General features: G+C 41.0%; 1 protein-coding gene across 1 annotated transcript in view; it reads left to right on the forward strand.

Annotated features, from left to right (window-relative positions):
* OCA2 (OCA2 melanosomal transmembrane protein) overlaps positions 1–13,885 on the forward strand; it is a 305,845-nt gene that overhangs the window by 167,426 nt on the left and 124,534 nt on the right. Inside the window, exon 19 of the mRNA XM_081831883.1 lies at positions 6,329–6,422. Within this exon, the coding sequence (XP_081688009.1) occupies positions 6,329–6,422 (94 nt within the window). The remainder of the gene's footprint in view (positions 1–6,328; positions 6,423–13,885) is intronic.

Below are 13,885 nucleotides of genomic sequence, written 5' to 3' on the forward strand. Positions count from 1 at the left end.
ATACAAATATTTTGGAAGACTTTGAGAAGGATTGGCATTAATTCTTGAAATGTTTAGTAGAATTCACCAGTGAAACTATCTGGTCTTGGGCTTTTTTTTTTTTCTTTTTAAGACTTTTCATTATTTATTCAATCTTCTTACTAGTAATGGGTCTATTCAGATTGTCTTTTTTTTTGTGATTCAGTTTTGGCAGGTTGTGTGTTTCAAGGAATTCATCCATTCCTTCTCGGTTGTCTAACTTGTTGTCATATAACTGTTTATAGTAGTCTCTTATGATCCTATGCAATTCTGTGGTATCAGTTGTGGTGTTTCCTTTTCCATTTCTATTTATTTGAGTCTTCCTTTTTTCTTAGTCTAGCTAAAGGTTTGTCTCTGGTTTCCTTTTGCTCATTAAACACATTTAAGACAGTTGATTTAACATATTTGACTTATAATTCTAATGTCTGGGTTTCAGGGATGGTTTATGTCAAATTATTTTTAATTTTTTCACCTGCAAAGGAGCCATACATTCCTATCTCTATGTATGTTTTGTAATTTTTTTTTGTTGTTGTTGAAAACTGGGCATTTTCAGTATTATGTTGTAATAACCCTGGAGATTTAATTCCCCTATTCCTCAGGGAGTGCTAAATCTTGCTTGCTGAAAGGCTAGAGCCATTCATTTCTGATTTTTCCAAGCTTTTTTTTTTTTTTTGCAAAGTGTGCATTTTTTTGTTGTGTGCAGCCATTGGTGTTTCTCTTGTATTATTTCTATAGTAAAGCAGTATTTTGAAAAAAATTTTCTTAAGGGGGATACAAATAGTTTCATGAAGTCTCCTGGGATCTGTTTCATCCCTCAGGGATTAAAACAATGGCCAGCATCTGGGCTGACCCTCAGGGATCAAAAGCAGTGGTCAGTAATCAACACACATACCCAGTTTTTGGAGGACAAGATCCTTTTTGTCCACCTTGCTAGCTGGAAGTTGCACATAAAGGTGGCTATCTGCCACAGGGCTGGGAGTATGGAGAATGGTAACCAGTATAAGAAAGGCCAAAATTAAATAGCTTCTTTTTTAATCTCTTCCCTGGCTCCTGCAAGTGTTTGTTCACACTCCAGGTTTCCAGAATAGTTAAAGGCATACCTCTGAGACATTGTGGGTTTGATTCTAGACCACACAATAAAGCAAATATTGCAATTCAGTGAGTCAAATGCATTTTTTTTGTTTTTTAGTGCATATAAAGTTATGTTTACACTATATTGTAGCCTATTAAGTGTGTAATAGCATTATGTCTAAAAACAATGTACATTAACTTAATTTAAAAATACTTTATTGCTAAAAATGCTAACCAGCATCTGAGCTTTCAGCGAGCCATAATCTTTTTGCTGGTGGAGGGAATTATCTTCATGTTGATGGATGCTGACTCATCAGGGTGGTAGTTGCTGAAGGTGGGGGTGGCTGTGGCAATTTCGTAAAACAAGAAAACAATGAAGTTTTCCATATCTATGGACTCTTCCTTTCATGAACAATTTCCCTGTAGCATGTGATGCCCTTTGATAGCATTTTACCCACAGTGGAACTTCTTTCAAAATTGGAGTCAGTCCTCTCAAAATCTGCTGCTCTTTTATTAGCTAAATTTATGTAATAGTCTAAGTCCTTTGTTGTCATTTCAACACTCTTCACAACCTTTTCACCAGGAGTAGATTCCATCTCAGGAAACCACTTGCTTTGCTCATCCGTAAGAAGCAACTCCTCATCTGTTAAAGTTTCATCATGAGATGACAGCAATTCAGTCACATCTTCAGGCTCCACTTCTGATTCTAGTTCTCTTGCTATTTCCACCCCATCTGCAGTTGCTTCCTCTACTGAAATCTTGAACCCCTCAAAGTCCTCCATGAGGGTTGGAATCAGCTTCTTCCAAACTCCTGTTCATGTTGATATTTGGACATCTTCCCATGAATCATGAATGTTCTTAATGGCATCTAGAATGGTGAATCCTTTCCAGAAGGTTTCCAATTGACTTTGCCCGGAACCATCAGAGTAATCACTATGGCAGTTATAATATTAAAAAAACTTTTTCCTAAACAATAAGACTTGAAAGTTGAAATTATTTTTTTTAATTTTTAAATTTTTTTATTTTTAAAGATTTTATTTATTTATTTGACAGAGAAAGAGATAGCAAGAGAGGGAACACAAGCAGGGGGAGTTGGAGAGGGAGAAGCAGGCTTCCCACTGAGCAGGGAGCCCGACGCTGGGCTCGATCTCAGGACCCCAGGATCATGACCTGAGTTGAAGGCAGACGCTTAATGACTGAGCCACCCAGGCGCCCCCAAGTTGAAATTATTTCTTGATCCATGGGCTACAGATGGATGTTGTGTTAGCAGGCATGAATACAATATTAATCTCATTGTACATCTCCATCAGAGCTTTTGGATAACCAGGTGAATTGTTCATGAACAGTAATATTTTGAAATAAATCTTTTTTTTTTTTTTCTGAGCAGTAAGTCTTAACAGTGGGCTTAAAATATTCACTAAACCATTTTGTAAACAAATGTGCTGTCACCTAGGCTTTGCTATTCCATTTTTAGAACACAGGTAGAGTAGATTTAACATAATTCTTAAGGGCCCTCAGATTTTTAGAATAGTAAATGAACATTGGCTTCAACTTAAAGTCATCAGCTGCATTACCGTCTAGGAAGAGAATCAGCCTATCCTTTGCAGCTTTGAAGCCAGGCACTGAGTTTTCCTCTTTACCTATAAAAATCCTAGATGGCGTCCTCTTCCAATAGAAGGCTGTTTTGTCTACATAAAAATCTATTATTTAGTGTAGTCACCTTCATTAAGTATCTGAGTCAGATCTGGATAACTTGCTGCAGCTTCTACATCAGCACTTGCTGCTTCACCTTGCACTTTTATGTTATGGAGACAGCTTCTTTCCTTAAATCTCATGAACCAACCTCTACTAGCTTCAAACTTTTCTTCTACAGCTACCTCACCTCTCAGCCCTCATAGAATTGAAGAGAGTCAGGGCCTTGCTCTGGATTAGACTTTAGCTTAAAGGAATGTTGTGGCTGGTTTGATCTTCTATCCAGATCACTAAAACTTTCTCCATATCAGCAATAAAGCTGTTTTACTGTCTTATCATTTATGTGTTCACTGGAGTAGCACTTTTAATTTCTTTCAAAAACCATCACTATAACAAAAATTATCATAATGAAAAAGCTTGAAATATTGTGAAAATTACCAAAATGTGACACAGAGATCCAAAGTGAGCAAATGCTGTTGGAGAAATGGCGTGCCAATTGACTTGCTCCATGAAGGGTTGCACAGACCTTCAACTTGTAAACAATGCAGTATTTGTGAAGCACCATAAAGGAAGGTGCAATAAAGAAAGTATACCTGTATTGTTATGGATTGAATTGTATCTCCCCAAAAGATAGGTTAAAGTCCTAATCCCAGGTTCCTGAAATTGTGACCTTATTTGGAAATAGGGTCTTTATAGAGATCTTGAAATTAAAACTAGTTCATTAGGATGGGCCCTAATCCAATATGACTGGTATTCTTATAAAAAGGGGGAGTTTGGATGCAGAAGCAGGCATGCAAAGAAGGAAGAACATATGAAGACACATAAAGAGAAGTTGGCCATGTCACTGGAGTAAGGCACCTGAAAGGAAGGATTGTTGGCAACCACCAGAAGCTAGGAGAGGCAGGGAGGATCTTCCCCTAGAGTTGTCAGGGAAAGCATGGCCCTACTAACAGGATTTCAAACTTTATAACTGTGAGACAATGTATTTCTCTTGTTTCAAGCTACTTTGTTATGGCAGCCCTTGGAAATTTATACAGTTACTTCATAGTTGTTGTCTTTAATAATTGTTTGGGTGGAGGGGTGGATTTCTGGAGCTTCCTATTCTGCTATCTTCTATGACATCCTTATTTATTGTTTAATTTTTTTTCTCTCTCTCCACTTACTCTAATGTAAGCTCTGTGAGGGCAGGGAATTTTGTCTCTTATAGGAACTGCTATGTGCACATAGCATTAACAGACAAGTACTGCAGCAATAGGTCATTTATGAATAATTATTGAATGCTTTAAGACAGAAAGGAACATGGACAAGGTAATAAGGTCCCACCCTGGTAGAGGAGTAAGGTGTGTATTAAATGTAACAATGGCGATGTTTCTAGGAAGAAGTTGCTGCAGTTGAGGTCAAAGAGGTTGCTGCCTGTGTTCTCCTTTAGGATTTTGATGGACTCCTGTCTCACATTGAGGTCTTTCAACCATTTGGAGTCTATTTTTGTGTGTGGTGTAAAGAAATGGTCCAGTTTCATTCTTCTGCATGTGGCTGTCCAATGTTCCTAACACCATTTGTTGAAGAGACTGTCTTTTCCATTGGACATTCTTTCCTGCTTTGTCAAAGATGAGTTGACCATAGAGTTGAGGGTCCATTTCTGGGCTCTCTATTCTGTTCCATTGACCTGTGTGGGTTTTTTCTGTGCCAGTACCATACTGTGTTGATGATGACAGCTTTGTAAGAGAGCTGGAAGTCCGGAATTGTGATAATGTATGGTGATTAACATAATAAAATTAAAAAAATAAATGTAACAATGGAAGTAAGTTCTGGGCATAATGTGATATAAAACATCAGCCACTTTGGGAAAATCAGGGAAGTTTCCAGAGGACAGATGCCCAATGCTGTGTGAAGCTGCACTTTTCTTGCTCCTCCAAAGAGCCAAAACTTCAAGTTTGAAACTGCCTTTGTGACAACATTTGGGTTCATTATGAGACAACAAAAGCCAAGATTGAAATAAGCCATGTGGGCTGCTCAGGGGCTCCTGTGCCAGGTGTTTCTGTTTCTTCCAGTTAATATTTGGGGCTGCCAAAAATGAAAAAGTGAGCTTTTTAAAATGCTCCTATGACCCAACAAATAGTAAGGGCTCTTTCTCAGACCTTACAAGGCAACTCTGGAGGACTGTATGCAGGGCTGGCCGAGCAACATGTGCAGTAGGCTGGTAGAGAGGAGTGTGTGCAGTAGGTGCATAGGTCTGCAGGTTGGCTGCAGCCTGCTGGTCAGTCTCTGCTGAGGCTGATGGGGCCCCCTCAGCATGTCCTCCCTCTGGGGACCCCATAGGGCTGCAGTATTTCCTAGGGCATACTCTTCTTATGGCTGAACCTGAAGCTCCAGAGAGTCTTGCAGCAACATGGGATGCTTCTTTCTAGTCCACCTACCTTTCATTGGTCAAAGCAAGTCACTGGCTAAGCCCAATGTCAGTGGGGTGAGGGAATGGATCTTTCCGCCCCACTGGGGGCCACCACAGAGGCATGCATGTAGAGTCCTACTGCAGGGATAAAGAACTAGGGAGTAATCCAATCTTCCTAGATAAACAACGAGGCATTACTTTTTATGATATCAAGTGACTTGCTCTCCAGAAGAGCATGGTTCTGCTGTCCCCTGATTCTCTACAGCAAATGAAATCACATGTCACATATCTTCCCATTGGTTTCAGCTTTCTTCTTGTGACTTTGGGAAATCCTTTCTGAAGGGATTACCATTGGAGCCCCCCCTCCTCCTGCTCTTTAGAGATGTTCACACAAGGCAACTTCCCTGAGGCAGCAGATTCAAGGGTCTCTCCTTAACATCTTGTGGGCTGCCCTGAGGTGCCCAGCAGTGACAATATAGACCAACATTCCCCCCAGGCCAGCTGGAAGTAGGCCTCATAGCTATATCCTCCCTCTGGCTACATTCTCCTCCATTAGCAACATGAGCCACAAGGGGATATGCTTTTGGAACACAAATTTCTTACAGAAGCTTCACAACTGCTACTTTTTTTTAATAACAATAATGTAAAATTCATCTGTCAGAAAGATACACTGGATGCTAGCATGACTAACTAGAAAATACTACTTTCTAGTTATTGAATCGATACCTGTTATCGTAAGAACATCAGCAGGGTCGGGAAGACTGCACAGAGGTCAGTGGTGAGAAGTGGTTTAGCACAGGTTTGCCATTTTGCAGTTTGGAATCAGAGAACTGTGTTCAGGTTCCAGTTTGGTCACTTATAAGATAAGTGTCTCTCCATGCCTTGATTTCCTCATCTATTGATTGAAGGAATAACAAATACACCTGAGAGATGCTTGAGGATTAGATAAAATGATATGTGCATGAAATTAGAATAGGACTTGGTCCACTGCAGGGCTACGAAATGCTGGCTAGATGGTTATGATTATGGTCACAGCCACTGCAGGAGGTTCTACAGGATTTTACTGAAAAAGTGCTTTGGATCTTGCAAATCAGTTACAGTATGGGAAGCTCCTCTGGGTTTCCATGGATGTGATTTTAGTGCTCTTTTCCTCTACAGATTCCTGTGCTCCTGAACCTCAGCCAAGACCCCGAGGTCAGCCTGCCTGCACCACCACTCATGTATGCCCTGGCCCTTGGTGCCTGCCTGGGAGGTAAGGGGGTGCTGATGCATGCAGGGAAGGGGCCACTGACACTGTAGTGACCCCAAAGTGATGGTTTATACATGCCTAATTGAAGGTAAATTAAGGAGAGTTTGGATGATTTCCTGAGTAGAAACCCACCTTCAGCTTTGACTGAAGCAATTCTAGAAGTGAAGCCTGGCCCTTGCCCCCTCTGCAGACCGTCCCCTGACATCCCAAGACCACAGTCTGGGGACGATCATTACTGACATCTCAAAGTGAATGTGCTCCCACACTGCACCCACACTGTACCCACACAGATGTGGCTTATGTTTGGAAACAGATTTTGAATCAGAAGCCATCCTCAGCTGTAGTTTTTATTCCCTCCATAAGGGGTTGGGAAGTGATGAATGGGTAAACAAAGAACTAGAGACCCTAACGTAAGAGTAAGAAGAAAGATTAAATTTTTTTCTTTTTTGGAGAGGGGTATTGTCCTTTAGAGAATTTGAGAAGTGAATTAGTGAAAGTGTCAGGAGAGACTAACCTCTGGTGAGCAAACAGAGGGCTTTGGTAATCTTTTGAGGGAGGTGTGTTAGAATTAGAGTCCTCATATTTAGGAGGCCTAATCACCTTTGGGAACACAAGAGGATTTTGGAGAATCTTAGATAAACATACCAGATACATTTTAAGTTTTTATTCTTAAATCCAGGCATGCTTAGATAATCAGCTTGCTTTGTTCTTTGATTGATCTCTGTTAAATCAATAACTTTCTGTTTAGTTTATCTCTTTGTTTATAAAGGGATTAATGTTATTCAGTGAAGTTGCTATGATTTCTGGAGGCAGCTAATTCACCTCATTCAGCAATTGAGACCTCAAGTTCTTATGCGACTATAGATCTGTTAAAATGGCCCCCATTTAAGCATTAGTCCCCAGAAAAGCAGTAACTGTGTTCACAGCTACATTTAACATCAGTGATAGAAACAGAATCCAGGGGCATCTGGAAATGTGTCCTTTGTGTGGGACTTTGTTCATTAAACCTCACTGAGCATCTGCTATAACCTGACATTGTGCTTTTGAGTGGGGAGACAGTCACCTAAGCTAAGGTTACACCTTAAATAGATATGTCCTCTCATGGTGGAATGCACAGAGTGCTTAAGGAGCACCAGAGAGAGACTAGAGGAAAAGTCAGAGAAGGTCCTCCAGAGAGGAAACTTTTGAGCTGGATCTCAGAGGGTGAGAAGCCTCTTGGGCTAGTGCTGATTCCCCAGAACATGTAGAATGAATGCGGATGGGATTATCAAAGACAGAAGTTAACATGGACCATATATATGGCTACTAACCTAAAATATAAATCAACACCTGTTGACTGAGGCCCTTTTGAAAGCGGGGATACAGCTGTAATGAATAATAAATGTATTAGGCCTTGGGGTCTTTTTAATAGTAGCTCTGGTCATTGAATGACACTTGTTCCTGGATTGCAGATGCCCAGTTGTGCGGAGTGTTAACTCTACACTTATTCTGTCAGGGACCCTCTTTCATTGACTCAGTTTGGAATTACTTTTTTAAAAATTGTGGCAAGGCTGTTGAATCACAGACCTGTACCTCTGAAACAAATAATACATTATATGTTTTAAAAAAAGAAGATAGTAGGAAGGGAAAAATGAAGGGAGGGAAATCAGAGGGGGAGACGAACCATGAGAGACTATGGACTCTGAGAAACAAACTGAGGGTTCTAGAGGGGAGGGGTGGGGGGGTGGGTTAGCCTGGTGATGGGTATTAAAGAGGGCACGCACTGCATGGAGCACTGGGTGTTATGCACAAACAATGAATCATGGAACACTGCATCAAAAACTAATGATGTAATGTACGGTGATTAACAAAACATAATAAATTTTTTTTAAAAATTGCGGCAAAATGTACATGGCATACAATTTACAATTTTAACCACTTTTAAGGCTATACAACATTAGCAGCCATTAGAGAAATGTAAATTAAAAGCACAGTAAGATATCATCACATACCTATAAGAATGGCTAAAATAAAAATAGTAACAACACCAAATATTCACAAGGATGTGGGGAAACTGGATCACTTATACATTATCACTGGGGCTGTAGAAGAGTACCATCACTCTGGAAAACAGTTTGGCATTGTCTTTAGAAACTTAACCTGCAACTACCATAAAACCCAGCAATTGCACAACTGGGCATTTATTGTACAGAAATGAAAACTTATGTTCACCCAAAACCTACATACAAATGTTGATGGAAGCTTTATTTGTGATAGCCAAAAAGTAGAAATAAACCAGATGTCCTTCAGTAGTAAATAGTTAAACAAACTGTGGTACATCCCTACCATGGAATGCTACTTGACAGTAAAAAGAAATTAAGTATTGACACACAAGGCAACCTTAATGAATCTCCAGGGAATTATGTAGAGTGAAAAAAGTCAGTCTCAAAAGGTTACAGACTGTATGATTCCATTTATATGATACTTTTGAAGTGATGCAGTTGTAGAAATGCAGAATAGGTTAGTGGTTAGTGGGGGGTTAAGTACACGGCAAGGTGGAAGGAAGTGTATCTGGCTGTAAAAGGACAATAGAAGGGATCATTTTGGTGATGAAAATGTTCTGTATATTGACTGTATCAATGTCAGTATTCTGATTGTGACATAGTACTATGGTTTTGAATTATATTACCTTTGAGGGAAACTGGTAAATGGTACATGGAATCTCTTCATATTATTCCTTACAACTTCATGTGAATGTATAGTTACCTCAAAGTAAAACTTCAGTTATAATAATAGAAAAACAAAAAGCCAGAGGGAAGAATGTTCTTATTGATTAAATCCATAATTACTAAACTAAGTAAATATGGATAGATTGCGTCACTGAAAAATAAAGTCAAGGAAATACTCCAGAATCTAGAGGCAAAAGTCAAAGAATAAATTACAGAAGAAAAATAATATACATAAAAGTTCATTATGGGAAATCCAATATTTGACTTCTAAGAAAAATCTCAGGAAGGACAGAATGAAGTGAAGGAAAGAATTTATCCAAAAAAACAATAGAAGCAAATTTTCCAGAATAGAAGCAACATACCTAATACCTAATGCCATGTTTGTGAAATTTTAGAACTCTATGGAGGCTTAGAAATTTGCCCAATTGTCATACAATAGTAAATCTCAAAACTGGGTATTTAGCATTTCAGCTCCAGAGTTTGTTTTCCTAAGCTCTCTTTATGTTGAAAACAGGTAATTAGAAATACCAGGTTCAGCAAAAAATGGTACAAAAATATTAGTGTTCAAATTTGAAGCAAATTAAAATGAGATATGATCTTAAGCAAATGATAGAACACAAGAAATGAGACTTGATTGGACCTTGGTCCTGGTGGATGTCTTGGCCCTACAGGGATGGCATTTACATAGTCTGGTTGATGTAAATGTTGCTGACTGGTTTTCCCAGTTGGAACAAACATATATCTAACCCAGGAAGTCTTAGCTACTTGTAAAACATACTATGGTTGTTAATTTCCTTGACAAGCTTTTCTATTTTATTTGGAGGTCTTCAGAATCCAAATCTGGCATTCTTCCCATTATACCTGCTGATATACTCTATTTCCAATGTGTTTGTGCAGGACCCGCTGTCTGGCTAACCCAACACCCAACACTCTCTTCTCTTTCGTGTCCCTCTACTAAAATAGTTGCTCTGGTAGCTGGTCTACACTGTTTGTCTCATTTTGCTGACCAATAAGACATGAGGGAAACCTGTTTGGGAGCCTCTTGACATAGATTTTGCCCTTCTGATGAAAATGTATTGGTACCAGTTCTTTTCCATGCTTCCTACCTTAGATGTGACCATGAAACCATCTATGATGGGATGGAGAGGCCAAGAGAATTGTGAAGATCCACCTCTGATATTACTTACAAGACAGTGACCTGATGCTTGGCAGCCCTCCACCCCCAGACTTCTTGTTACATGGGAGGAGATTATTTTCCTTTGTGTGTAAACCACTGTTATCCAGGTTTTCTGTTACCTGTAGCTAAAAACATTTTTAAAAGAATCAGCCATCCAAAAGAATGAAATCTTGCCATTTGCAATGATGTGGATGGAACTAGAGGGTATTATACTAAGCTAAATCAGTCAGAGAAAGACACATACCATATGATTTCACTCATATGTGGAATTTAAGAAACAAAACAGATGAACATAGGGGAAAGGAAGGGAAAATAAAATAAGATGAAAATAGAGAGGGGGGCAAACCACAGGAGATGCTGAACTCTAGGAAACAAACTGAGGGTTGCTGGAGTGGAGGTGACTGGGGAAATGGGGTAATTGGATGATGGGCATTAAGGAGGGCATTTAATGTAATGAGCACTGGGTGTTATATGCAACTGATGAATCACTAAATTCTACCCCTGGAATTAATAATACACTATATGTTACCTAAATTGAATTTAAATAAAGAATTAAAAAAAAAAGAAACAGTGTTCAGTGAAACTTAATAAGTTAATGCACCACTTCCCAGGTTATGAAGTGTTCAGGAGGCCAAATGACATCATGCAAACGGGTGACTGAAAGGCAAGTCTTGGGGAAGGAGGTCAGGCTGTGAGGACATATCCCAGGGTAGAAAAGGCTTTTGGGGAATAGCAATTATGCCATCTGTGCTGTATTCCTGAAAATGTGGCTAGGAGTCAGATGTACAAAAGCCGAACAACTGCCTTACATGAGAGCAGTCAGCCCAGTCCTTGCTCATTTCTCTGCCTTGTCTTCTCTCTAAGGAAAGAGTTTGAGCAATGGGGCTCCTCACTTTACCCCTCTTTCCCCACCCAGACCCTCCTCATAATGCCTGAGTTGTCATGAAGCCAGGAGACCAAGCTGCTACCCCTTCCCTTGGATCCTTGAAAATCTCCCCATTCCATTCCCTGAATCCAGAAGTGCTCTGGAACAAATTTACCTATGAGCCAGTGCACCCTGGCAACATGAGGCAGGAAATGGAAAGGGCCTTTAATTTTCTGTTCAGTGGTCTATTGCACTTGAGGAATTCATACCAACTGGAAAGGAAGGGGTATTTTTCAATCATTAATCCCTAACAGGAGAGAAGTAAAGTGTTGCTTTTTAGTTTAAAGCTCACACAGGTTGCTGAATGTGACCCTGGGCCACGTGTTAAGCTCCGTGCTGTCCAGGAGCAGAGCTCTCCATGTCAAGTCCTGGAGTAGCGTTGTTTGTGGTGGCATGGCAGATACCACCCAGACACTGAGGGACGTGCTCTGCAATGGAGGCTGGCAGGGCAGGGCCATCTGAGGATCATGGGCCTTGGCAGACTTTGGGAAACAATTGCAGGGCATGATGGCTCACCAAAGTGTAGAACCTCACTGGCAGGTCTCCTCACCCAGAGCAGGAGCCAGCTGGCTGGCAGGGTCAAGGGATGGATATGTTGGTATGACAGCACCAAGAGGAGGCTGTCTGGGGCCATCATTGCTGTGGAGTTTGTACATCACCACCTGCTCAAGACCTTTAGATGCTCTGCATGACTGTCTACAGAAAGACCTTGGGCCTATATCAGGAAGATTGAATCTTGCCCTCTCTGATCCTCCTCTGGAGTCAAAACAGCTGATTCTAGTCCTGGGCTTGTCACTTCCTAGCCCTGACATTTCAGTGTGTTGCCTTTCTGTGCCTTAGTTTCTTCGTGGAGACACTGGGGATCTCAGGGGTCATGGTGAAGATGAGATGCCAAGCCTTTAGAATGCTTCTGACCCCTTCTTCTTCTTCTTCTTTTTTTAAACATATAATGTATTATTTGTTTCAGAGGTACAGATCTGTGATTCAACAGTCTTGCACAATTCACAGTGCTCTGACCCCGAGGAGACACTGAGCAGACATCTGGTCTTGTCCTTCTCAAATCCTTCAGCAGAACTCACCCCACACTCAGCCTGCATATGCCCCCAGGCCTTGTTGAAACTGGTTGTTTCTTCTCATTCTCATGGTGCCTCCTAAATCTCCTCTTCGTTGGGGAAACCCTACTACCTGGTCATGGCCTGGTGACCCCAGCCCTCTGAGCATTTCTCTTGGTCTCTCTGACCTCATGTCTGCTATGCATCTCCTGTCTCTCCAAGAATAGATTCCCCATGAGTCCCCGGAGGATATGAGCTGATATGTCCACAGAGAGCAGCCTGCTGGGGTGGAAAGGAGAGCTGCCTAGAGTTGGGAAGTTAGCAAGAAGCTAATGGATATCAGGGAGGGAGAATTGAGATGAAAATATAGACTCAGTTCTAGCGGGTGTCTGAGACAAGAGGTCTCAGAATGGTCCTGGAATCCTGGGAACACCTGCATGAGCTTTCTATCACTACCATAACACATAGACAAACTTTATCTATTATCTCATGTTTCTTGTCTTCCAGGTAAGGGTGGCTCAGCTGCATCTCTACTTAAAGTCTCATGAGGCCAAGATCAAGGTGTCCCCAGGCTGTGCTCCTTTCTGGTAGCTCTGGGATGGGTCTGCTTCTGAGCTCACTCAGATTATTGTTAGGATCCAGGTCCTTGCAGCTCTAAGAGTGGGTCCCCATCCATTGCTGCCTGTTAGCTGGGCTGCCTTTAGCTCTGAAGGACTCTCTGGTCCTGGCACTTGGGCCCAAATCTCAGAGATAGCAACACAGTGTGGGATCCTGCTCATGGTGGGGATACCGCCACTCCCCTTTGGGTTCTCTCCTAGGATCTCTCTCTCTCTCTCTCTCTTTTTTTCTTCTTGGCTATTTCTTTTTATTATGTTAATCACCATACATTACATCATTAGTTTTTGATGTAGTGTTCCATGATTCATTGTTTGCGTACTACACCCAGTGCTCCATGCAGTACATGCCCTCTTTAATACCCATCACCAGGCTAACCCATTCACCCAACCCCTCCCCTCTAGAACCCTCAGTTTGTTTTTCAGAGTCCGTAGTCTCTCATGGTTCATCTCCCCCTCCGATTTCCCCCCTCCCCCCCTGCTATCTTCTTCTTCTTCTTCTTCTTTTTTAACATATAATGTATTATTTGTTTCAGAGGTACAGATCTGTGATTCAACAGTCTTACACAATTCACAGCAATCACCATAGCACATATGCTCCCCAATGTCTATCACCAGCCACCCCATCCCTCCTACCCCCCACCACTCCAACAACCCTCAGTTTGTTTACTGAGATTAAGAATTCCTCATATCAGTGAGGTCCTATGATACATGTCTTTCTCTGATTGACTTATTTCACTTAGCAGAATAGCTCCAGTTCCATCCACATCGTTGCAAATGGCAAGATTTCATTCCTTTTGATGGCTGCATAATATTCCATTGTATATATATACCACTTCTTCTTTATCCATTCATCTGTCGATGGACATCTTGGCTCTTTCCATAGTTTGGCTATTGTGGACATTGCTGCTATAAACATCGGGGGGCACATACCCCTTTGGATCCCTCCATTTGTATCTTTGGGGTAAATACCCAGAAGTGCAATTGTTG

This window comes from Leptonychotes weddellii, chromosome 9, assembly GCF_054177405.1.
Source record: "Leptonychotes weddellii isolate Sample4059 chromosome 9, ASM5417740v2, whole genome shotgun sequence".
Lineage (NCBI taxonomy): Eukaryota > Metazoa > Chordata > Mammalia > Carnivora > Phocidae > Leptonychotes > Leptonychotes weddellii.